At 48.5% G+C, this 26,525-nt stretch overlaps 1 protein-coding gene across 1 annotated transcript; it reads left to right on the plus strand.

Moving 5' to 3' along the window:
* The first annotated feature begins 9,970 nt into the window (after positions 1-9,970).
* Positions 9,971-25,047, plus strand: STIP1 (stress induced phosphoprotein 1). Its single transcript, XM_012777893.2, has 14 exons — positions 9,971-10,074; positions 14,149-14,358; positions 15,535-15,676; positions 15,836-15,977; positions 17,043-17,211; positions 18,453-18,579; positions 18,674-18,776; positions 19,057-19,177; positions 20,284-20,380; positions 20,521-20,645; positions 23,413-23,449; positions 23,669-23,772; positions 23,997-24,169; positions 24,562-25,047. The coding sequence occupies exons 1-14, from the start codon at positions 10,066-10,068 to the stop codon at positions 24,632-24,634; spliced, it is 1,632 nt and encodes a 543-aa protein (XP_012633347.1). The 5' UTR covers positions 9,971-10,065; the 3' UTR covers positions 24,635-25,047.
* Positions 25,048-26,525: the final 1,478 nt, after the last annotated feature.

Genomic DNA, 26,525 nt, shown 5'->3' on the forward strand with positions numbered 1-26,525 from the left:
GCTCTCTTCATATTTTACTTTATTACCTGCCTACATTTCATTTTACTGTCTGTTTCATTGGCCATATTGTACAGTCATTATGTTGAGAGGTGTGTAGGGGAAGGATGGATTATGAGGTATTAAATGTCCAGAGCTTGTAGCTATAAACCATGAGCTTGGACCACAGAGGACACCACCCCTCCATCTGATTCCTCACGGTGTAGTTTGGGGACTATGTCAGGTGTTGGGGAAAGGCCTCAGTGATCCAGAGAGGGCCAGGTAGATGCTGAATGTTCTTATTCCACACTGTCTTCCCCAGGGGAAGGGCCTCGTGGGCAGGGGGTGGCATCCCTGAATCTGACTGGTTGAGGGTTTTAGCTGTCCCTCCTCTGACTTCAGAGAAGGCCTGGGAAGGAGGTGGACGCTCAGGGCACATTTGGCTTGAAGTGCACAAAAACCTTTCAAAGTAACGTTTATTATAACAAATTTCAACAACATAGAAATAAAGTAAAAAGTGAAAGCCCCTGTTATGGCCTGAATTGTGTCCCCCCAGATTCATAAATTGATGCCCTAACCCCCCAGTAGTTCAGAATGTGACTATTTGGAGACAGGGCCTATAAAGGTGATTAAGTTAAATTGAGGCCATAGGGTGGGCCCTAATCCAATCTGGTGTCTTTATAAGAAGAGCAAATTTGGACACACAAAGAGACACCATGCACACACAAGCACAGAGGAAAGGCTGCATGAGGACACACGGCCGTGTGCGAGCCAAGGAGAGAAGCCTCAGGAGAAACCAGACCTGCTGGCGCCTTGACCTTGGGCTTCCAGCCTCCAGAACTGTGAGGAAACACACTGCTGTTGCTCAAGCCCCAGTCCATGGTACGGTCGCGGCAGCGCTAGCAAACAAATACAGCTTCCCTCCTGTTCCCAGGCCACAGAGGCAGTTGTGGAGACTTTTTCCATGCATGTGTAATGATAAGTGAAGATATACACACACTTTATTTTTACAAAATTGTATTTGGCCATACGCACTGTTCCACAACTACTAGGATCTGTTTTTTACTCACAGCACTTCTGACACCAAATGTGTGAGGGTTTTTTTTCCTCACACCGACCAATTCTCCAACACCATCTGGGTGTCCTACAATTCAGTTCCATTCTTTCAGCCTGGAGTCAGCATTAGATCCCACACGTTAAGGGCTCAGTCCCACAGGAGCACCCCCACTTCAAACGCCAGTAGCAAGTCCTGGCCCCCCATACTTCTGACAAACTGGTTACCAATCTGGGGTTCCCATGACCCACTCTTCCATAATTTGCTAGAATGGCTTACAGAACTCAGGAAGACAGCTTATTTGCTACTACCAGTTGATTATAAAGGACACCACTCAGGGACAGCCAGGTGGAACAGGTGGGCAAGGTGTGGGCGCCCAGCACCTGCCTGCTTTTTCACTTGTGCGGCATCTCTCCGAACCCTGTCCTTTAGGGGTTTTATAGCAGCTTCATTACATAGGCTTGATTGATGAAATCACTGGCCACTGGTGATTAGCTCAGCCTCCACCCCCATCCCGGATGTAGAGGGCAAGAAAGTGCCAACCCTCGTCACTGCATTAGTGTGAACTCAGGTGTGGTGGAAAGAGGCCTGTTATAAATAAAAAGGACACTCCCCTCACCCCATCACTCAGGAATTACAGGGGTTTTAGGAGCTGGGGGCCAGGAACCTGAGGAGAAGCCCAAATACACATTTTTTATTGACTCGTATCACAACCCCTGTTTTTTTTTTTTTTTTGAGACAGAGTCTCACTTTGTCGCCCAGGCTAGAGTGAGTGCCGTGGTGTCAGCCTAGCTCACAGCAACCTCAAACTCCTGGGCTCAAGCAATCCTGCTGCCTCAGCCTCTGGAGTAGCTGGGACTACAGGCATGCGCCACCATGCCCGATTAATTTTTTCTATATGTATTAGTTGGCCAATTAATTTGTTTCTATTTATAGTAGAGACGGGTCTCGCTCTTGCTCAGGCTGGTTTCGAACTCCTGACCTTGAGTGATCTGCCCGCCTTGGCCTCCCAGAGTGCTAGGATTACAGGCGTGAGCCACTGCGCCCGGCCTTCCCCTAACTGTTTTCATCCTACACAGCCCATGGGCGTGCCCGGATGTTGGGTTTTTCACACTCACTAATAATACTCCATCCTAGGAGGTAGTTTCATGTTTTCCAGTGTCCTCCGTGGTTGGACGTGCAGGTTGTCCCAGTTCCTTTTGCTGTCCCAGACAGTGCTGCAGTGTGCGTTCTGTGCCACCAGGGTGGGGTCACCTGCAGGATAAATTCCCGAGAGTGGAAACACTTTCGGTGTTTTCAGAAGCTCTTGCCCAGCATGCCCTTCCCACGACTGCGGGGGAGAGGGTGGCGCCCGTCCCTGCATGCTGGCACTCGCACCACTTGCTGTTTCTCAAGAAACATGCTGGATGGCCGGGCCGGTTGGCTCACACCTGTAATCCCAGCACTCTGGCCGAGGCAGGAGGATTGCTCAAGGTCAGGAGTTTGAAACCAGCCTGAGCAAGAGCGAGACCCCGTCTCTACTAAAAATAGAAGGAAATTAATTGGCCAACTAAAAATATGTATAGAAAAAATTAGCTGGGCATGGTGGCACATGCCTGTAGTCCCAGCTACTCTGGAGGCTGAGGCTGAAGGATCACTTGAGCCCAGAAGTTTGAGGTCGCTGTGGGTGAGGCTGATGCCATGGCACTGTATTCCGAGCAAACAGAGGAAGACTCTGTCTCAAAAAAAGAAAAAAAAAAAAAAAAAACAAGAAGCATGCTGGAAAAGACCCAGTGGGGTTGGGACATTTGGATCTGAGGGTATTCAACAATTTGGCACAGAAAAGAAAAAGCAGAACAGGGAGTGAGGAGGCCCAGAGGGAAGGTCAGAGGGACCTTCTGGGAGAGGCTGAAGTATTGCCAGGGCAGTGGAGGGTGACGGGGTCCGTTTGCTCATTCAGCAAACACTAATAAGCACTGCCCATGTGCCAGGGCCCACGCTGGGGTCCAGCACATGCCAGTGAAGGAAACAGAGCCCCTGCCCTCACGTACCAGGTCAACACAAGACATTTGAGAGAGTGCTGAGAGCTGGCAAGATAATGCATTGAGAGAGCAGGAAAGCCCAGAGGGTGGCCTGTGGAGTTACTGGTGTTGGGATTTGAAGCTAATACTGTGGAGTGGCCGAGGCTTCCAGGGGAGGGAGTGCGATCTGATTGGTCAGAGGCCTCTGTGATGGGCGGGACTAGAAGGGGGGGCCAGGCTGGAGCCCATTAGAGACAGCAGGGCTGGGACAAGGCAGGGGCCTTGTGCAGGGAGGGCAGGCCAAAGAGTAGATGGAACAGGCAGGACACTGGGTCTCTCAAGCCCTTAGGGGTGACGGTCCTGGTTACCTATTGCTGTACAACAAAGTACCTTGCTTTTGTGGCAGAAACAATGCCATTTAATTCCATCTCAAGATTTTATGGGTCAGGAATTTGGACAGGGCTCAAATAGGTGATTCTTCTGTTCTATGTGGCCCTGACTAGTGTCTCATCAGGATTCACTGGAGGCTGGGCTAGGCTGGAGGGCCCAAGATAGTAGCTTGCCAGGTGGCGAGCTTGGGCTTCCTCATACCATGGTGGCCTGAGGGCGATCACACTTCTTAATGTGGTAGCACAGGGATCTAAGAGAGAGGAAGGAGTGTCTCTAAACACAGGAAGCAGAAACTGTCAGTTTTATAAAGCTTGGAAACTGGCCAGATACTTCCATTGTATTCTTTTTTTATTTTATTTTTTTTTGAGACACAGTCTGGCTTTGTTGCCCAGGCTAGAGTGAATGCCGTGGTATCAGCCTCGCTCACAGCAACCTCAATCTCCTGGGCTCAAGCAATCCTGCTGCCTCAGCTTCCCAAGTATCTGGGACTACAGGTATGTGCCACCATGCCCGGCTAATTTTTTCTATATATATTAGTTGGCCAATTAATTTCTATTTATAGTAGAGAGGAAATCTTGCTCTTGCTCAGGCTGGTTTTGAACTCCTGACCTTGAGCAGTCCACCCTGCTAGGATTATAGGCGTGAGCCACCACACCCGTATTCTATTGGTCAAAGTAGCCCCAAGGTGCATGGCATTCAAGGGGAGGGACATGGACCTCCCATCGTGCAGTGGGAGAGGGATGTCAATGAATTTGCACCATCTTTCTTTTCCTACAGGGACCCTTGACATTCTTCTCTTGGCACTGGGTATCATATTATATGCTGTGGTCAATTTAAGTCAGCTTGTCATGCATCATCAGGTTTCACTTTCAAGCCCTAAGCTCAGGCAAGAAATGCCGCTTCTTACACTTCTCAACCTCAGCTCCATTGACATTGGGGCCAAATCATTGTGGGGAGCTGTTCTGTGCATGTAGGACGTTCAGAGCAGCATCCCTGGGTGCTACAGCTCACTCACACACCACCTCAGTCAGGACAACCAAAAGTGTCTCCAGGCATTGTCAAATGACACCTGGGGACACCCTGGTTAAGGACCATTGCCTTGGGATCAACTTATTCTGATCCTAAGCCTCCATCCTACCCAGCTGTCAGGAAATTTTACCTCCCAAAATTGGGGCCCCTTCTCTTTCCAGATAGTCCCCAATTGGGAGAGTATGTGGTGCCCTAACCCTTGGGGGTAGCTCTGATGCGCCATCTTCCATGGCTGCTGCTGAGGCCCTCACTGGCCCCACCTCCTCAGTGGTCCCCTGAAATATAGAGGCTCTCCTCCCCTCCGCCAGCCCCACACGTCATGTAGGCTCTGGGCTGGGCACCCAGGCTGGGGGGCCCCTTGCAGGATGTCTTACAACATTGTCCTCTCTGACTTTGGACACCTACCAGCTCCTAGAGCCAGCACTCCTTTCCTGCCCCCAGTCAGAGGTAGCGGATGGCCGAGGGGTTGCAGAGGGGGCTGCATCCAGCTGGCAGAATTTGCTGATGGACTGGATGTGGGGTGGGAAAGAGAAGAGTCAAGGACGCTTCCAAAGTTTTCAGCCCACACCACTGGAAGAACAGTGATGCCGTTGGCCAGAGAGAAGTCAAGAGAGGAACAGGTGTTTTGGTTTTGGGGAGGAGCAGGCTGGGGGAGAATCTTGGGAGCTCTGATTGGAACACGTAGGAAGTTCATTAGCCATCCAGGCGGAGGTGTCAAGGAGGCAGCAGGATAGACAAGTCTGGAACCTGGGCGTGACAGCTGAGCTGAGGACGGAATTACTGCAGTCAGCCAAGATGGTATTTATAGCCAGGGGACTGGCTGAGATCACCAGGGAGGGGGTGTGGATAGTGAGGTCCCAGACTGGGCTCTGGGGCTCTCTGATTAATAATTATTAGATAATAATTACCATCGTTTATTCCTCGAAGCATCTGGCACAGCGCCTGGCTCTAACAAGTTCACTGAATGGAGCAGAACTGAGGTCTTTGTTTCCCCACACTTCCCCGCCAACCAGGATCCACCTTCCATCTCAGCAGAAGAGCTGGAGGTTAGGCTCACTTCCTTAAGTGTGTAATTAAAATATCCTTTAGGAGTCTCTCGGAACCCAGAGTGAAATTTTGCTCTCACTGGGAAGAGACTCAGATTGTCTTAAATCCCTACTCCAATGGTGGAAGTTCTTACAAAAACAAAAGCTCGGCCGGGCGTGGTAGCTCACGCCTATAATCCTAGCACTCTGGGAGCCTGAGGAGGGCGGATTGCTGGAGGTCGGGAGTTCGAAACCAGCCTGAGCGAGACCCCGTCTCTACTAAAAATAGAAAGAAATTAATTGGCCAACTAAAAATATATATACAAAAAATTAGCCGGGCATGCCTGTAGTCCCAGCTACTTGGGAGGCTGAGGCAGGAGGATGGCTTGAGCCCAGGAGTTTGAGGTTGCTGTGAGCTAGGCTGACGCCAGGGCACTCACTCTAGCCAGGGCAACAAAGTGAGACTCTGTCTCAAAAAAAAAAAAATTAAATTGAAAAATATTTTTTTTTTTTTGAGACAGAGTCTCAAAAAAATTAAATTGAAAAATATTTTTTTTTTTTTGAGACAGAGTCTCGCTTTGTTGCCCAGGCTAGAGTGAGTGCCGTGGCGTCAGCCTAGCTCACAGCAACCTCAAACTCCTGGGCTCGAGCGATCCTTCTGCCTCAGCCTCCCGAGTAGCTGGGACTACAGGCATGCGCCACCATGCCCGGCTAATTATATAAATATATATCAGTTGGCCAATTAATTTCTTTCTATTTATAGTAGAGACGGGGTCTCGCTCTTGCTCAGGCTGGTTTCGAACTCCTGACCTTGAGCAATCCGCCCGCCTCGGCCTCCCAAGAGCTAGGATTACAGGCGTGAGCCACAGCGCCCGGCCATGAAAAATATTAATTTTTTATCAAGTAAATAAAAAAAAAAAGAAAAACCAAAAGCTCCAGGTTCCACAGATCCCAGAATTCTGACCATACCCCTTCCCTCTCCCCCACCGCCTGGCTATGCTGAGCTCCAGCTGCTATTCTTCCCCATCTAGAGAGATCTTTGGAGTTGGAATCTGCTCTGCAGATACGTGGTCTCACAGGAGCAGTGCCTCAAGCTGATGCCACAAACAGCCCTTGCCATGCTGGTCCCCACCCCTGAGAGCAGCCACCCTGAAATAGTGGCATGAAGCACTGGGGGCTGTCATGTGATGTGTGGGCCAGGATGGCTCCTGTGGTGGCGCTGCTATGCTCGGGGACCTGGGAGGAGGGCGCCAGCCAGCGTGGGGCCAAGAGAAACCTGAGATGGTAGAAATTACAATAAGAGCTAACACTTCTGAGTGTTCAGTAGTGGCTTTACCATGACACTACAGGAGCTTAAGCTTCAGGGTCCCCCGGTGGCACCCCTTTTAAAGCCCCACATCTCATTTTTTATTGGTATATTTCTTTCCTCCAAGCAACCTTTCATATTTTTATAAGCTTCGGATCTGACAAGTCCGGGGTCCACCCCGGATCGGTTATATTGTTCTATCTGCATAGTAACCTCGGGAAGTCACTGGCACCTCATCATACAGATGAGGACACTTAGAGCATAGAAAAGTCTTCTTTAGGTTTCTTGAAAGTCCCAAATTCATCTCTGCTCCAGACCTGTTGGCCTGTCTGGAGGCCCGTCCCTGAGGCCTTCTCTGACCACTCACCTCCAGGCTCGCCCTTCTTCCCTGCCTCCGGGCCAGCCCTCCCTGCCCTGCCTTCTCTCTCCCAGCCGTGCCCTCTCTCCCTGTAAGCACGTCTCAGAGTGACAATGGTCTCTAGCACTGCAGGACCTGGCCCCTGCTTCCTTCTGGGACTGCTCTTCCCTTCCAGCTCTTGCATTCTGGCCACCACAGGGCAGCTCTGCCAGATTTCCATGCATCTTAGCCCCTCACTTTTTTCAAGTCTGTTCTCAAGCATTAGCTCCTCACTGGGGTCTGCCTGCCCCTGGGTGAAAATGCGACACCATCCCCCTCACCCAACACTCGTTTTACCCCTTTCTAGCTTTATTTTTCTCCAGGGCATGTAAGCAGACATAACTATATACTTAAAAGTTTGTCTCCTCCACTTGAGCGCAAGTGGTTTTGTGAGTTTTGTTCATTGCATTTTCCCCAGTGCCCACAATTATACCTGACACATAGTAGGGCATTCAACAATATTTGATGTGTTAACAGAAAAAAAGCCAAACTCTGTGAACAATTTTTAAAGAGATTTACTCTGAGCAAAATTTGAGGACCATGACCTGGAGCCATGCTCAAGAAGTTTTGAGCAAAGTGGACTCACTATGCGTGGGTTGGTTTGGTTCTATACATTGCAGGGGTGTTACAGGTAAGGTCATAAATCAATATGTGGGAGGCATACATTGGTTTGGCCCGAAAAGGTGGGCCATCTCTTTGAGCCATCTGGAAGGGGGTGCTTACAGGTTATAGGTGGGTTTAAATATTCTTTGACTTGTAATTGGTTAAAGCCAGGAAGCTTTGTCTAAAGGCCGGGAATGTTTTAACACAAGGAGCTGTTTTCAGAGATAAAGAGATAAGCCACCAGACATACATTTGTTGTGTAAATTGAGGGCCTGCAGGTTTGTCTTGCATACCCTTAGGCCTGTTAAGGGGTTACAAAGGATGTCTCTGAGAAGGGAAGGAGGCATGAGGAGGCATGTCTGCCCTCCCTCCTGCTGGGAGGCAATCTAGTTTTAGGTTATTTCTTTGGCCAAGAGAGAGTCCATTCAGTTAAGCTGGTAAGGGTCGGTGAGCCTTAAGATTTTATTTTAGTTCACAGATGAATTAATGAGTGCCCATTATGTGCAAGACACCGTAGGCAATGCACCAGGACCGTGAGGATAAAGGAAAACAGACACAAGGCCCTCACAGCCCTAACAAAGTGGCGCCAATACCAGTCACTCCTTTAATTTGTAACTGGACACATGCACAGCTCACAGTGCTATGAAAGCAAATAACAAGTGGACAGAAATTAGGGTGCTTGCTGGGGCAGGTTGTCAAGGAAGCAGCACATTTCAGCCTGGAAGATGGGAGAGTTGGTGGAAGAGGGACACCAGCAGAGGGAAGAGTGAAAGAGCCGGCGTAGTTTGGGGAGGCCCTGAGCCCCATCCTACAGCCTAGAGGGTTGTATACGAGGAGGATTACCAGGTATGCGCATGGGCTGTCACTTGGTTGCAGTGTCCAACGTGAAAAAGAAGACAGCTGGGATAAAAGGAAGCTGCGGAGACAAGCTACTGGCATAGAGAGTGCACTTTAAACCCTAAAGACAGCATTACAGAGATGGGGAATAATGACTCGGCAGGCCCCAAGACCCTCACCAGACCCCAGTGATGGGGCTGCTTCATCCACGAACAACGCGCTGACCCCGGAAGCAGATGCGGCATTTAATCCTGCAAGCCCATCTCTTCTGGCGCCTTTCTACCTCTGCCTGCCCTGCCTCTGACTATTGTGGCTGGGATTTAAGGCAGTAGGTGGTCAAGTACCTCATTCGGCTTTGTTTCTTTTGCCCCTTTACGCTAGAATAATGGCGGGAGGGCAGTCTCTTTCATAAAGTGCTTCCCGCAAGAAACACTTTATGTGCTTCTTATCACCACCCACTTTATGTGCTTTATCCACCCCCCACCCCACCCCGGGCCCTACAGTACCAAACTATTTCCCCAAGTGCTCAGAGAGGGCGTGCGGCTCCACTGAGGACACCCAGCGATCCCGGGCCTGTCCAGCCCGAGCCCCCGCTCCTTCACAGCCGCGCGGCATTTATGGAACACGCAGAACCAACAGCCAGGATGCGGGGAGGGCCGGGGCAGAGGCCGAAGCGCCGGACAGGGCGGGCACCTGGCGGTAAAGGGCTAAGCGCTCGTGAGGCCGGCCGACACGGCCACCCACCGACTGGGACCCCAAGGCCGCCGGCCAGGCCGTCCCGCCGGGGAAGAGAGGATCACCTGGGTTGGAACTCGTGGCACAGCGCGGAGGGGAGCTACGCCAGGCCCCGCACCCGCGGGAGGCACAGCGACAGAAGACGCCTGCAACCCCGACTGCCATAAGCCACGGGCAGGGCTAACCCGCCTTTGAAGGGCAGCAGTTCAAGCCTATCGGCGCATAGTGTTAGCAACTCTCCGCCCAATTGAAATTTCTTTTATTCTGAGGGAAGTTCCGACATGGTGTCCGGCAGCCCAATGGGAGAGGTGGAAATTTCCAGAAACAACAGGACCAATGGGCGCGGCCAGCGCGGTCACGATTGGCGGACCAAGCGACCAATCCGTGCCTCAGAAGTCCGCTCTTCGCTCCATTCGGACAGCCTGATATAGGCGGGGCTTATTGACGGGCGCCCAATCCCGAGGTGCGGAGGAGGCAGGGTTGAAGGAATTACTTTCTGCTGCCCAATGAGAGGGAAGCAAACGTGATAGGCTGGACTTCAAGCCAATAGTGGAGGAGTACAGAGAGCCCCCTAGAAAAGTTCGACCAGTGAGGAGGCGAGGAAGGGGCGGGAACCGGGGTCCCGGCAGCTTCTAGTAGGTTCCAGAAGGCGGCGCGTGCAGTTGGGAACGCGGATCGGACGGATTCGATTCAACCGGGTTCCGTGCCGGGCCATGGAGCAGGTGAAGGGGGAGGGGCGGGCTGAGGCGCGGGCGCCGCTCCGGGACCGGGCCAGGCCAGGCCGCGGTAGAGGGGCGGGGCGGGCGCCGGGTCGGGGCAGCCAGGGCGGGGTGCCGGGGCAGGACGGAGCTGCGGTGGGGACGCGAGGGCGTGAGGCCGCGGCCGGCGGGCAGGAGGGGGTCTTTTGGGAGGCCGGGCCTCAGGCAGCCCCCGTCGCCTCCCGCTCGGCGAGGAGGCCCCAGTTCGGCGGGGTGAACCTGCCGGGCGGGAAGAGGGGCTGTGGCCGGGCCCGGGAGGTGGCGGCAGGCTAAGCGGGGGATGGTGCGGCCGCACCGGGAGGGGTGGAGGTGGGCAAGGGGCTGGAGTCACCGGGGAAGTGGCGATCTGGGGGATCTGAGACCGCCGACGAGAAGCCACCGGGACTTGGCACGATTAACTTGGAGGAATCGGGGGATTGGGGGCGGTAATACACCGCGAGTAGCTGAGGATCTTAGTAGCCCGGGACCCGGTTGTGCTAAATACTACTTTCCTGCGACTGAGGAGGCCGAGGTGGGAGAGCGTTGAGTGCAGGTTTGACGAGCAGCAGGCCGACTTTGCCTGATGCAGAAGAGGGGAGGGTGCCTCAGAATTCCTTGGAACGGATTCGATCTCTACCAGTGTTTTACAAATGTGTGCGGCCCCTCCCCCTCGCGTGTCTGTGTGATTGTGGAGTGACTTGAGGACCGATGCTGCCAAAAAGTCGGCTTCTGATTACACGGGGAGGAATGAGTGACTTTAGACAATTTAGATTCTGTAGATGAGCAGCAAGAGGTTAAGTGCCTCCGCTCAGCGTTGCGAGGGGGCCAGATTTGAAGCTGCTGTTTTCGGTGACTGAGTTGTGTTCTTAGTGGCCTGTAGTTGTGAAAGGCCTAGAGAGGTTTTGTTCCGTTGGAAGCTGTCTTTGAGCTGTAGTGATTCATCGGGAAAAAAGAGAAAACAGCTTACTTTTTTTAGTGCCATCTTTACAAAGCTGAGCCTTTTGCTGTAATATAGCAATTGGCTCCTTTTAGGCAAAGCTGGGACCTTTTTGCTCAGTTAAAAAAGAGTGGAAATGGAGAGGTTAATAAACTTCGTGCCTTGTAATAAATTGTATTTGGGATTAAATGGCTATAGTATAGGTAAAGAAAAGATTTCTGGAATAAAACACTGCTCTTTTACATTTAAGAAAGGGTCTAAAGGCCCAGTGGTGGCTCATGCCTGTAATCCTAGCACTCTGGGAGGCCCAGGTGAGTGGATGGCTCAAGGTCAGGAGTTTGAAACCATCCTGAGCAAGAGCGAGACCCTGTCTCTACTAAAAAAATAGAAAGAAATTAATTGGCAAACTAAAAATACACATAGAAAAAAATTAGCCAGGCATGGTGGCGCATGCCTGTAGTCCCAACTACTCTGGGAGGCTGAAGCAGGAGGATCACTTGAGCCCAGGAGTTTGAGGTTGCTATGAGCTATGCTGATGCCATGGGACTCTAGCCTGGACAACAGAGTGAGACTCAAAAAAGAAAAAAAGAAAGGGTCTGTTACTGCTGTTACAAAAAAAATAGTTTTAAAAAAAATCACACTACTGATTATAGAAGTTGCATCTTATAAGTATATGCTCAGTTTGTGAAAGTCTGACTGCAGATTTACGTCACAGTTGTATAGATGATCTGGCATTTAACCCCAGGTGTGTTAGAATCCACTGTCTTGAACCCATTCCTGAAAATAAACATGTTACTTCTCTATCTTTTATTTTCATTTTGAACTGTTGAGATCCATATTACAGTTTAGGAAATGCTCAAGTTGGACAAATTTGAGGGTCCAAGAATTGTGTTTTTTTCAATAGGGACCTTTCAAATGAATCTCACAATGATACACTTTTTACACTTAACCCAATACATGTATGCAATTGTATAACATTTAACAAAACAGTATTTATTATCATGTACACTGTGTGCTGGTATTTTCTGTTCTACTTAATCTTTTAAAATGTTGGTCATAACCTACAAAATTGATTTCCTGACCCACTGCAGATCAGTACTCTGAAAAATGCTTTTCTAAAGAATAGGTAAGAACTTCAAGCTGTTCCTCAGCTGCCTCTTGACACCAGTTGCATTTTGTAACTTTTTTTTTTTTTGAGACAGTCTCACTCTTTTGCTTGGGCTAGAGTGCTGTGGTGTCAGCCTAGCTCACAGCAACCTCAGACTCCTGGGCTCAAGCGATCCTCTTGCCCCAGCCTTCTGAGTAGTGGGGACTACAGGCATGCGCCACCATGCCTGGCCAATTTTTTCTACATATTTTTAGTTGGCCCATTAATTGCTTCTGTTTTTAGTAGAGATGGGGGTCTGGCTCTTGCTCAGGCTGGCTTCAGACTCCTGACCCTGAGCAATCCTCCTGCCTAGGCCTCCCAGAGTGCTAAGATTGCAGGTGTGAGCCACGCCCAGCCTTGCAACTTTTTGCCTTTGGGGCTCTTAAGATTTCATCCCTTCCTTAATTTGGCAGTTTTCTTCTGCGTTTTCTCTCTTCACCCCTTGAGACTCTCTAAGATCTCTCTGGTTGATGGAAGTTCCTGATTTTGGTGTATCTCTGGGTTCCAAAATCACTTCTCTTAAAATTCTTCCTTGTGTCTATTTACTGGGTTTGATAGACACAAAGAAAGAAGGTTTTAGTAACTTGAATGATGTAGTTGAATCTCATAGAATGTGTTTGCATCGTGAACACATTTGGAGCTTTTGAGCTGTGACCCTCAGTAGGCACCTGACCTTTTCCTGGTATCCCCCAGTGAGGACCTTGTTCTGATAGGGCCAAGGCCAACTTCCTTTGTTAAACCTTTTGGTGTGTTCCTGCTTCTTCCATGCAGAACGTTTGAGAGGATGGGGATTAAATCACAGGAGGGTTTCTTTATCCTCCTCCATCACCTTTGTAATACTTAAGCATGGCAAGAACCGACTGGAAGGGACTGGCTTTACTTTCACCCTTTAAGGAGCAACATTGATCTGCCACATGGTGATGTATTACCACATCAGTAATGGAGAATGGTTCTCCTCTGATGGGAGGAAGTGGCAGCCACGGGTGAGCATCTTGCCATCCTAAAGCCTTTGGGTCACTGGAAAGTGTCAGTGCATACTGAGTCCTCTTTATTCCTTTTTTTTTTTTTTTTTTTTTTTTTTTTTTTGAGACAGAGTCTCACTGTGTTCCCCGGGCTAGAGTGCTGTGGGTCAGCCCAGCTCACAGCAACCTCAAACTCCTGGGCTGAAGTGATCCTTCTGCCTCAGCCTCCTGAGTAGCTGGGACTACAGGCATGCGCCACCATGCCCAGCTAATTTTTTCTATATATATTAGTTGGTCAATTAATTTCTTTCTATTCATAGTAGAGATGGGGTCTTGCTCTTGCTCAGGCTGGTTTTGAACTCCCGACCTCAAGCAATCTGGATGCCCGCCTTGGCCTCCCAGAGTGCTAGGATTACAGGCGTGAGCCACTGCACCCGGCCTCACTTTATTCCTGTGAGAAGTAACTAGGCCTGCACTCAGTTTATCATTTGGAAGCTTTGTAAATCTGTGGTGATTGAGTTTACTTTTAAATGAAAGGAACTTGTGCATATGTCCTGGAATGGCTTTATCAGCTTAAAGTGGAAACTTTGGAGTTCTTTTCCTTTTTGGGGGGAGTGGGGGTAGGACAGGGTCTTGCTCTGTTGCTATGGCTAGAGTACAGTGGTGTTATCATTGCTCACTGCAGCCTTGACCTCCTGGGCTCAAGTGATCCTCCTGCCTCAGCCTCCTGAGTAACTGGGACTACATGCGCCACCACACCCAGCCTGGAGTTCTTACTAATCCACACAGGAGCCAGTGAAGAGCAGAGAGATGGGTTTTTTGCTCCTGCTTATTTTTTCTTTGCTGGCTCCCAAAGTGTGGGAAATGTAAATAAATTAACCCATAGTTTCTCTCTTCTTATCTGTAAATTAACCTATTTGTTAATAATGACAGAAAAGACTGATTGTCATCTAAAAACTTGGGCCAAGATAGGCATATTATAGAGAAACTATGTGGGCTCCTTTTCTCCTTAGGTCAATGAGCTAAAAGAGAAGGGCAACAAGGCCCTGAGTGCTGGCAACATTGACGATGCCTTACAGTGCTACTCCGAAGCCATTAAGTTGGATCCCCAGAACCATGTGCTCTACAGCAATCGTTCTGCAGCCTATGCCAAGAAAGGAGACTACCAGAAGGCTTACGAGGATGGCTGCAAGACTGTTGACTTAAAGCCTGACTGGGGCAAGGTAAGCTGTGGGGGAGATGGGAATCTTCAGACCTTCCCCAGAAATGCCTTTTGGTAGTCTGAGGCCTCTTGAGTTTCCTGGTTGTCTGTTCAGTAGACTGATAGTTGCCACCCAGCTTCCACCTCCCTATTACAGTATGCTCCTCAGAAAAGTAGTGTGTTTCATCAGATCTAAGATATTGTAATATAGGCTCTGTTTGTTGTACTACTAAGGAAGCAAATGCTGCCAAAGAAACTGACAACACTTGATCAAAGATGAATTGGGGTGGGAAAGGGTATGCATCTTTGCTCTTTGGCTCAATTCTTAAAATATCTTGAAATTGGCATTTATCCTACTCTTCTCCCTTATTTCTCATTGGCCTTCACGTGAGTATTCATTTTGTTCCATAAAATGTAGAATTTTAATTTAATTTTACTTTATTACTTTATTTTTGAGACAGTCTCACTGTGTTGCCCAGGCTAGAGTGCTGTGGTATCAGCCTAGCTCATAGCAGCCTCAAACTCCTGGGCTCAGATGATCCTTCTGCCTCAGACTCCCGAGTAGCTGGGACCACAAGCATGCACCACCATGCCCGGCTAATTTTTTTCTATATATATTTTAGTTGGCCAATTAATTTCTATTTTTAGTAGAGATGGGGTCTTACTCTTGCTCAGGCTGGTTTTGAACTCCTGACCTTGAGATCCGCCTGCCTCGGCCTCCCAGAGTGCTAGGATTATAGGCGTGAGCCACCACGCCCGGCCTATTTTATTTTATTTTACTATTTTTGAGACAGTCTCACTCTGTTGCCCAAGGTAGAGTGCCATGCCATCAGCCTAGCTCACAGCAACTCAGAACTCCTGGGTGCAAGCCATCTTCCTGCCTCAGCCTCCCAAGTAGCTGGGACTACAGGCATGCACTACCATGCCCAGCTAATTTCTTCTATATATTTTTAGTTGGCCAATTAATTTCTTTCTATTTTTTAGTACAGACGGGGTCTCGCTTTTGCTCAGGCTGGTTTCGAACTCCTGAACTTAAGTGATCCACCCGCCTCGGCCTCCCAGAGTGTGCTAGGATTACAGGCGTGAGCCACCAAGCCCAGCCTAAAAATGTAGAATAGTTTTTTTTTTTTTAAATTCATCTTCTGGATTTACCTAGGTGTCCTTTATCTTACTTTGTATCTTTCTTTGCTGATTTCAGGGCTATTCTCGAAAAGCAGCAGCTCTTGAGTTCTTAAACCGATTTGAAGAAGCCAAACGAACCTATGAAGAGGGTTTAAAACATGAAGCAAATAACCCTCAGCTCAAAGAGGGTTTACAGAATATGGAGGCCAGGTTGGCAGGTAGGCACCACATAAATTATCTTCTTTCAATTTTATCGTTATTTTCTTAATGGGACTAATTTTGAGTTCCCTCTCCCAATGTCAATCTGCTAGGGTCTGGGAGCACAGTAATATGAATGAGCTGATTTCATAGTGACCTGCTTTCCTTTATTTGGACAGAGAGGAAATTCATGAACCCTTTCAACATGCCCAATCTCTATCAGAAGTTGGAGAGTGATCCTAGGACAAGGACGCTGCTCAGCGATCCTACCTACCGGGAACTGATAGAGCAACTACGAAATAAGCCGTCTGACTTGGGCACGTAAGTAGCGACACCGTTGGTGACTCTTTAGAAATTGGCAGGAACCTTATGCTGTCTTCATGGAACCCTGTGACAGAGGGTAAGGGTTTCCTGGTCTAGATTCTGCCTTTGCTTTTTTCTCCAGAGAATAGAAGGTTGATTGGTTGCTTTATGCATATATATGTGTGTAATTTTTTTTTTTTTCTTAAAGAGACAAGAGTTTTGCTCTGTCTCACAGGCTGGAGTACAGTGGTGCAATATAGCTCACCGTAACGTTGAACTCCTGGGCTCAAGTGATCTTCCTGCCTTAGCCTCCTAAGCAGCGGGGACCACAGGCGTGTACCACCACACCTGGCTATTTTTTTTTCCCCCCCATTATTTTAGAGACAGGCCCAGGTCTGGTCTTAAATTCCTAACCTCAAGTAATTCTACTGCCTTGGCCTCCTGAGTAGTTGGGTTTACAGGTATAAGCCACCTCACTATTTGTATTTCAGCCCCATGCTTTCTGTACTCATAGGCCCTGTTGTCTCTGGTATATTGGAGTGGAAACAGGATTGAAAAGAACATCAGATATGTAAAGATATATCTGTAAATTTTGTGCTGGTATGTGTCTCTATCTGAATCCTCTGGCTCCTGAGATGAGACTGGGATGCATATCTATAATAACTCATTCCTCTTTGTATTCGCTGGCCTCAAGGAATGAATTTGATCTCTGGGGCTTCTTTTTTTTTTTTTTTTTTTTTGAGACAGTCTCACTCTGTCACGTAGGCTAGAGTGCAGTGGCATTATCATAGCTCACTGCAACCTCAAACTCCTGGGCTCAAGCAATCCTACTTCCACAGCCTTCCCAGTAGGTGGGACTACAGGCCTAGCTAAATTTTTTTATTTTTTTGTATAGATGGGGTCTCACTATTGCCCAGGCCAGTTTTGAACTCCTGGCCTCAAGTCATCCTCCTGTCTTGGCCTCCCAAAGTGTTAGGAATACGGGCATGAGCCACTGCCTGGCTATAAATGAGAGTTTAAGATAGGTTGTGAGGAGGAATAATCATTGATTTTCTTTCTCTTTTTTAAAAATATCTATACTAGGAAACTACAAGATCCCCGTATCATGACTACTCTCAGTGTCCTCCTTGGAGTCGATCTGGGCAGTATGGATGAGGAGGAAGAGGTTGCAACACCACCTCCTCCTCCTCCTCCCAAAAAGGAGACTAAGCCAGAGCCAATGGAAGAAGATCTTCCAGAGAATAAGAAGCAGGTCTCATTTTCTTTTCTCCTCCTTGTTGTGTATTTATAAATAACCAAGTCAACTAGAAATTCATATTTTGAATGATAGCATCTATAGCCTTTGGATGGCTGTAATTATTTTTGAGTGCTTAGTACATGCTAAGCTTCTTGCTGTTATTAGGATGGTCAATGTGTTAAAAGACCAAGTTCATAGAAGATTTTCTAGGAATCATGTATTTCAAGGATTTCTAGCAGCAGGAGCTACTCTTCCATAGTCACTATAGCTGCTGCATTGCTGCCAGCCTGGATGTTGGTCAGGACAAGACAGTAAAGTCAGCAATTCATGAAACCCAGAAAAACGTTGTCTGTGTCAGTCCTTGGGCTTCTGCCTCCTGGCTGGATGTGGTATATGGTTGAAAGTTGTCCATTTAGCAACATAGTTCCAGAGCAGGAGGCATGTACCTAAATGATTTTATTTCCCTTGTAAACGGGAACAGCAGATTGTTGCCAAATTTAGCACCTTTAAATGGGTGAGCGTTGGTTGTTCAGGGTGTCTCAAAACTGGAAAAAGGCCCCACAGTGTGGGTGGTAGCGAGCTCTGCTGAAGACTCCTGCCACCATTACAGCCCCTTCTCCTAATCCTCTCAATACCCCCTCTGCTATTCTGTGATAGCTAAGAAGACCCTGAGACAGCCACATAACAGCAACTGGACTTGCTGCAGCCTCGCAGAATAAAGCCTGCCTGGTCCAGAACTGCACTGTCCCCATCAGTTGCTTCATTTTGAAGGGGTTTCCTCTCCCTTGATGAAGCCCTCCACTTTCTGACAAAGATATAGGAAAGTAGGTGGGAAGAGGGGGGTTTCAGAGGAAGCAAAAATGAATTAATTCTTGACTGTTTTAAGTCTGCGGAGCAGGCGTTCTCAAAACTACAGCCCTCCGAGGACATTTATCCAGCCTGTCGGGTGGTTTTGCCGCCACTGCCTGTCCGGCTTAGCACCCGACTCATCTAGGCCCACAGTGCGCATGTATGGAATGTGCACTGCACTCTCCAATGGCCCTCCAACGGTCTGAGGGACAGTAAACTGGCCCCCTGTTTTAAAAGTTTGGGGACTGCTGCTGTACTGTAGGTGATTGATGGAGCCTTTGGATATGGAGAACTTGCTTCCACATGATAGTTGCATTTGGCATTTCAGTACCTGTGACAGTTCATAAACTTGCTTTGTCATCTGGGTTAGAGTTGCTCAGCACTCACTTCTCACAAACCTCATCTAGGCACTGAAGGAAAAAGAGTTGGGGAATGATGCCTATAAGAAGAAAGACTTTGACACAGCCTTGAAGCATTACGACAGAGCCAAGGAACTGGACCCCACCAACATGACGTACATTACCAACCAAGCAGGTGAGGCCCAGAAACAAGGGGCAAGAGAGTTGCTGGGTGTTCCTGAGGGAAGAAGCAAGGACTGACTGTTCTTCTTCACTATCCTGCCCGGCAGCGGTATACTTTGAAAAGGGTGACTACAATAAGTGCCGGGAGCTTTGTGAGAAGGCCATCGAAGTGGGGAGAGAAAACCGAGAAGACTATCGACAGATTGCCAAGTATGCTCGACCTTGCAATACCTGGAGTAGCATGGAGGGTTTGCTGTCCAAGACTTACATTTTCCTGCATGGGGAGCAGAGATGCTGGCTACAGCACCTGCTGTGTTAAGAAGGGGTTGCAAACGATGTCATAGGAGCCCAGACAACAGGTGTTAAAAGGGCACAGTGCCCCGGCAGTGATGTGGGCCTTGTTTTTAGTTGCAGGTGCATTTTCTTTACAGGGTCTGATCTTGTCTCTGGCCATGACCTCACAAAAAGTTTTTCCCTCTTGTCTTTATAGAGCTTACGCCCGAATTGGTAATTCCTACTTCAAAGAGGAAAAGTACAAGGATGCCATCCATTTCTATAACAAGTCTCTGGCAGAGCACCGAACCCCAGATGTGCTCAAGAAATGCCAACAGGTGGGTATAGAAAGAATAGAGAATGTTTTGTCCTTTCTTAGTAATTGAGTATTGTTTATTGTTTTATTTGCTATTGTAATCATTATTTAATAATGAGCCTTAAATTTTTTTAGGTAGTAACTTTGGTCATTTTGTATAATTCTGCCCTTGTTATTTTTTTGAGGTAGGGTCTGTCTCTCTTGCCCAGGTTAGAGTGCAGTGGTGTCACCGTAGCTCAGCAACCTCAAATTCCTGGGCTCAAGTGATCCTCCTCCCTCCGCCTCCCAAGTAGCTGGGGCCATAGGCATGTGCCACCATGCCTGGCTAATATATATATATATATTTTTTTTTTTTTTAAGTTGTTCAGCTAATTTCTTTCTGTTTTTTTTTTTTTTTTTTTAGTAGAGATGAGGTCTTGCTCTTTTTTTTTTTTTTTTGAGACAGTCTCGCTTTGTTACCCAGGCTAGAGTGAGTGCCGTGATGTCAGCCTAGCTCACAGCAACCTCAAACTTTTGGGCTCAGGCAATCCTGCTGCCTCAGCCTCCCGAGTAGCTGGGACTACAGGCATGCGCCACCATGCCCGGCTAATTTTTTCTATATATATTAGTTTTTAGTAGAAACAGAGTCTCGCTCTTGCTCAGAGTGGTTTCGAACTTCTGACCTCAAGCAATCCGCCCGCCTCTGCCTCCCAGAGTGCTAGAATTACAGGCGTGAGCCACCGTGCCCGGCGGGGTCTTGCTCTTATTCAGACTGGTCTGGAACTCCTGAGCTCAAATGATCCTTCTGCCTCGGCCTTCCAGAGTGGCTAGGATTACAAGCATGAGCCACCACACCCAGCCTGCTACTATCATTTAATGTTGACAACATGTGGTAAATGGTCTAGGTTTTTTGCAGTTATTGTTTTATTAGCCAAGATTTCAACCTTAAACGTGTTAACATTGAGGGCTAGTGCAGTGTTATGGTTCTTATTGTAACCTAACATTCTCTTGTTTTTTACAACCAAAGTGATGTGTGTTACATCTTGACAGCAGTACTCTTTAAAAATTGAAATCCTAGTCAGGATTTTTAGACTAGTGTTCAGATGTTTATGGGAGTTTAAATACTATCCCAAGAATTATTTTCCTTAGGCAGAGAAAATTCTGAAGGAGCAAGAGCGGCTGGCCTACATAAACCCTGACTTGGCTTTGGAAGAAAAGAACAAAGGCAATGAATGTTTTCAGAAAGGTACTACCTGCAGCTCAGACTGGGGTGGCAGTTGTTGGATAAGAGTGGTGTTTCCTATGCCTGACTACAGGGGAAATGGGGTCTGATGGGAGATGGTGGTTTTTGCTTTTTAAAAAATAGTCCTCGTGTTCCTTACCCAGGGGACTATCCCCAGGCCATGAAGCATTATACAGAAGCCATTAAAAGGAATCCACGAGATGCCAAATTGTACAGCAATCGAGCTGCCTGCTACACCAAACTCCTGGAGTTTCAGCTCGCGCTTAAGGTGAGATCTGGAAATGGGTGCCAGCTGTGATTGTGATTGTAAACCTGAGCATGAGGAACGTGTTTTCCCTCTTCCTGTTCCCTTCAACTTTGAGTTGCATCATGGTGTTGAGCATATATGTAAAATAAGGGACCTGTATCTACCTGGTCCTGGCCCTTGGGGTTATGGGAGTTCTTGGGAAAGTGAGTCCTCTCCACCTTCCCTGAACCCTGATCCTTTTCCCTCCCCATTATCCTTCCTCATGTTTTCTTTGTTTTGCCTTTGTCACCAGTTTTAAATACAGTTAGTGGTATTGAATACATTCACATTATTATGTGGCCATAAGCACTGTCCTTCCTAGAACTTTTTCATCTTTCCAACTGAAACTCTGTACCCATTAGATGCTAATTACCTATTACCCCATCCCGTATCCTCTGGTAACCTGCTATTTTTTCTGTTTCTGTGAATTCGACTGCTAAGGAACTTCATGTAGGTGGAATCATGCAATATTTGTCTTTTGTGGCTTTTTTTCACTTATCATAATGTGTTCAAGGTTTATCCATGTTGGAGCATGTATCAGAATTTTCTTCCTGCATAACGCTGTATAATCTATCACTTGTATATGCCACATTTTGTCTCTCCATCTATCTATCTGTCCATGGACATTGTTTTGTTTCTACCTTTTACTTACTGTGGATAATGCTGCTGTGAATATTGGTATACAAATACCTGTTAAAGTCCCTGTGTTCAGTTCTTTTGGGTATATGCCCAGAAGTGGAAATGCTAGATCGTGTAGTATCTGTGTTTAATTTTTTTTTTTGAGGAGCCACTATATTGTTTCCCACAGCAGCCTCACTATCCTTCCTCACGTTTTTTTCAGTTTAGCAAGGTAGTTCTCAGTCACATCATGTGTGGTCGGATATGATTGTCCTTGACACTGGAGGTGAGTTGTCCCAATCACTCTCTTAAATATGAGCCGCTGTGCCTCTATCAGCAATTTAACTTTTGTGGCAGATAGATATGCCTGGACCAGGCCGGGTACGGTGGCTCACTCCTGTAATCCTAGCACTCTGGGAGGCTGAGGCCGGCGGATTGCTTGAGGTCAGGAGTTCGAAACCAGCCTGGGCGAGACCCCGTCTCTACTAAAAATAGAAAGAAATTAATTGACCGACTAAAAATATATATACAAAAAATTAGCCGGGCATGATGGCGCATGCCTGTAGTCCCAGCTACTCCAGAGGCTGAGGCAGCAGGATTGCTTGAGCCCAGGAGTTTGAGGTTGCTGTGAGCTAGGCTGATGCCACGGCACTCACTCTAGCCTGGGCAACTAAGACTCTGTCTAAAAAAAAAGATATGCCTGGACCATATTGTGGGAAAGGGACAAAATGTGACCTATCTAGAGACACCCATACCCAGGTCTGTGTTGGTTTTTATTTTTGATGTGACTGTCTTCTGGAGCTGGATTGTCACTGCTGCTGGTAGGATTGTACAGTGCTAATGTCAAAAGCATATGGGTTTGTGAAGCAAAGACTAGCAGGTTGTCCGTCACCTGGGAGGCAGGATGACTCTTTGCCAATTATGCATGTGGGAAGAAGAATGGCTGGAATCGCTGATGGTTTCACAGGTTCTTGGAAAAGTGGGATGAGGCCCAGGTGTACTTAACTCTATTCCATAGCATTCTTTTCCTTCATAATTCTTATGAAGAATTAACAGCGAATGCCTGGTGTATTTTCCTCCTGTTGAAGAATTAAATATTGACACATCTTTGCTGAACCATTCATGAAAGGAAATTGTATATGTGTTTTGGCACTTGGAATTAGACCTCCGAATTCTTGTGCATACATCTTCAGAAATGACTCTCCCTATCTAGTCACAGTGCTGTCAGCACACCTGGTAACCTCAGAACTAATGCCTTCTCTCTGTCACATTCAGATTTCTCCACTGGTCCACGTCCACATTTTAACACACGTGAGTTATTTCACTTAAGCTAGTTTTGAGCTCGGGGCTATGTGAAGCAAAACCCTGCAATAGGTTCATGAAAATCTTATTGATGGCCGGGCACAGTGGCTCACGCCTGTAATCCTAGCACTCTGGGAGGCCAAGGTCAGGAGTTCTTGACCAGCCTGAGCAAGATCGAGACCCCGTCTCTAATATAAATAGAAAGAAATGAATTGGCCAGCTAACATATATATATATAATTAGCCGGGCATAGTGGCGCATGCCTGTAGTCCCAGCTACTCGGGAGGCTGAGGCAGAAGGATCACTTGAGCCCAGTAGTTTGAGGTTGCTGTGAGTTAGGCTGACACCACAGCACACACTCTAGCCTGGGCAACAAAGTGAGACTCTGTCTCAAAAAAAAAAAAAAAAAATTGAAAGGATCATTTTGTTCTAGTAAACCACTGTGGCCCCAGGGGAAAAAAATTTTTTTTTCCTATGTGGCAGTCAATGTGTTAAAGCTCTGAGTAGCAGGGTGCCTGCATTTCATCTGCTTGTCATTGTCTCTTTAGTTTGTCAGACTAGAAGTATCCCCACCTTTTTATGCTTTTCATAACATCAGCCTTTTGCAGAGTCCAGGCCGTTTGTCTTGTGTGAGATGGTCCATCATCTGAAGTTGTCTCTCCTGGTGGTGTTGCCTCACGTTCTCCTGTGTGGTCAACCTGCTTAACCTATTCTTAAGTAACCCAGGTGCCAGAACTGAGGAGCAGCAGAGTCCTGTGGCAGGGCTGGAGCAGTAAGAGGCGCTCCTCTAATGCAGGGAGCCTAACGCTTTTTTGCTGCTTCCTCCTAGGACTGTGAGGAATGTATCCAGCTGGAGCCAACCTTTAGTAAGTACCTTTCTGCTGCCTTTCCCCTGTCCTCTGCCCCTGGCCAAAAGATTAGAGAAGGAAAGGGCAAGCTCTTTGTCCATCTGCATGTTCTTGGGGCTTGTAGCATCTAGGGCCCAGCATGAGCAGAGGTGAGGGGTGTTGGCGTGCGGTCGGACACATGCAGGAAGCAGCCTGTGAGGCTGTGTTTGGATAATGCCCCACCTTTCCTGCCTGCAGTCAAGGGTTATACACGGAAAGCAGCTGCCCTGGAAGCGATGAAGGACTACACTAAAGCCATGGATGTGTACCAGAAGGCACTAGACCTGGACGCCAACTGTAAGGTGGGGCTGCTTCTGGCCTCCTATGGGCTCTCCCTGCCTCTGGTTCTCCTTTGGGTCTTTTCCACGTTCAGTCACTGATCTGCCTTGTCCCCTTCATTTCTCATTGTCTGTTTCTCTCTTGTGTGCTCTCTTCCCTTCTCAGTTACCTTTGGCATCTTGGACCCGCTGAGGCAGTGAGCCAGGCAGTGTTAACACTCCTCCCCTTTGTCTCCTCTGCACTGCAGGAGGCGGCAGACGGTTACCAGCGCTGCATGATGGCCCAGTACAACCGACACGACAACCCGGAAGATGTGAAGCGGCGGGCTATGGCCGACCCTGAGGTGCAGCAGATAATGAGTGACCCGGCCATGCGGCTCATCCTGGAGCAGATGCAGAAGGACCCCCAGGCACTCAGCGAGTAAGTGGAGCTGGGGGAGACAACCTTGCAGGGAAGTGGGAGCAAAGCAGTTAGATGAGAAGGCAGGAGGTTGGTGGGGACGTGAGCAGTCTGGGTGGGATTGTACGGCTTAAAGGTTGGCAGTGGGTGGCGAGCTGGAAGGGCTTTGTCTGCATGTTAGTCATGATAGCTTAAACAGTCATTTGGGAAAGCCACTCCGTTTTGCTGGGGGAAAAGTCTTGGCTTAAACCTGTGTTCATAGGCTCGCATGAGGGTGGTGCAGTTCTGTGTGGAGGAGAAGGCCTTTGCAGTGCCTTCATGGGACCCTGATGCCTTCTGGGACGTTGTGGATTGGGGCTTGCTCTGAGAGCAAGGTTAAGTCTCATTTCCAATAACTGCCTCTTTGTCCTCAGACACTTAAAGAATCCTGTAATAGCACAGAAGATCCAGAAGCTGATGGATGTGGGTCTGATCGCCATTCGGTGATGACTTGGTCATGCCCCCCTTCCCTTCACCGTCGTGTGGAAAGAGGGCTGGGACCGCGGCCAGCAGTGCGGAGCAGAAGGGAGAGAAGGGGGAGAGAGAACAGCTTATCTCTATATATTTATACATACCTACGTGGAAGACACAGAGACTTGTACTCGCGTCATTTGTGCAGCCGCTGCCCCTGGGCCCTCCCAGCACACGCATGGTCTCTTCACTGCTGCCCTCGAGTTCCATGTCTTTTCCCTGCCCCTCAGTGGCTGCTCTCCCATAGCTGGTTATTTTTTATTTGGGGCAGTGGGCATGTGTGGGAGGGAAGGGTGTTCTTCCCAACCCCAGGTCCCAGCTGTCTCCACATTGTTAACTCACGGCCCCTTCTCCAATAAAACAAGCCTGTCGGGCGTGGTTATATGTTGCTTCTGCCTTGAGTGGTTTTTTGCCAAAAGACCCCTGCAGAGATGGTACCCTGAATTGGGAGAGGTGTGAGTGTGGCCTACCCAGCCTGGGAACCTGAGCCTGGCTTTTTCTTCCCTTTTTGATGGGCTGAGAAGTAGGTTGAGTCATTGTAAACTCCAGGGCTCTGCGGCTTTGCCGAGGCGGCCGCTAGGTGGTGCTGTCACTCAACAGCTGAGAGGGAAGCTGGAGGCTCCCCTAGGGTCAATGGCACCAAGGAGATTGGGAGATTTGAGGTGATCCCTGTGCTGTTAATTCTCCACACTCTAATCTCAAAATCAGAAACTAACTAGATCCAGAGAACACTAGGTCCAACCCAGGAACCAAGAAGGATTCAGACGTGCGAGATGTTCAGACCTCTTGGGAGAGAGAAATACTACTGTCAGCTGCTGTGTTGGACTTAGGAGTCGCATCACGGTTTTACTGCTCTCGTCTGAGAGCTTGAAAGACTAAGCTTTAGTGGCACTTTTCAGCCAGGTGTCCAGGTGTTGTGGCTCACACCTGTAATCCTAACACTTCGGGAGGCCTAGGCAGGAGGATCCCTTGAACCTAGGAGATGGAGACCAGCCTGGGCAACATCTCTACAAAAGATAGATTAGCTGGGTGTGGTGGCACATGCCTGTTATATAGTCCTAGCTACTGAAGAGGCTGAGGCAGAAGGGTCACTTGAACCCAGGAATTTGAGTTTGCAGTGAGCTATCATGGCACCACTGCACTCTAACCCAGGCAACAGAGCCTGACCTTGTCTCAAAAAGTAAGAATAATAATAATTACACTTCTGTATGATTGTAACAAACTTGTAAAGCTCTTCTGCACTGAGGAGGCTTCTAGGACAGAAATAAAACTTCCTCATTTGCTCCCAGAGTACTGCTTTCTGGGTGACTGCAGCTGGCCGGACTTCCTCTGCCTCTGAGTTTCATAAGCCAGGCTTTCCCCCAGGAACCCCCCCCCCTGCCCAGGGCCCCTCCACCATCTGGGTGGCCTGGCTGAGAGAGCCACACAGCCACAGGGCTTCTAGTTCTGCTGCCCCAGGCTTGCCTGCTGTCTCTGAGGCTTTGTTGCCTCCAGCAGCCACTGTGGTCACCAGAAGGGCTGACTGCCCTGTACAGCTGCCAGCTCCACTGGAGCTGCGTCCTCGTGCAGGTGGTGGGCAGGAAGATGTTGGCCACCAGAGATACTCCGAGATGACCCTGAGCATGGACTTGACAGGAGCGAGCCCGTGGGTACTCAGGAAGCACGTTGCTAGTGGAGGGACAGAGCGGAGGTGCCGTGCTCCAGCCACAAGCCCTGGGGTGGGGGCAGTGAGGTTGTGAATGATCAGGGCCAGTTCTGTTCCCTGGCTCTTGACACATTTGCAAACAGGGCTGTTTAGGGGTAGGAAAGAGCCCTCAGGGATCTTCTGTTGATGGCACACCTGCACTCCTTATATAACCTGGATCTA

The sequence above is a fragment of the Microcebus murinus genome, chromosome 4 (genome assembly GCF_040939455.1).
Source record: "Microcebus murinus isolate Inina chromosome 4, M.murinus_Inina_mat1.0, whole genome shotgun sequence".
Lineage (NCBI taxonomy): Eukaryota > Metazoa > Chordata > Mammalia > Primates > Cheirogaleidae > Microcebus > Microcebus murinus.

Excerpts from the sequence above, each read along its gene's own strand:
- STIP1 (XM_012777893.2), top strand. Across the intron at positions 17,212-18,452 it reads TTCCAGAGAATAAGAAGCAG|GCACTGAAGGAAAAAGAGTT; the intron begins GTCTCATTTTCT and ends AACCTCATCTAG. Across the intron at positions 18,777-19,056 it reads GACTATCGACAGATTGCCAA|AGCTTACGCCCGAATTGGTA; the intron begins GTATGCTCGACC and ends TTGTCTTTATAG.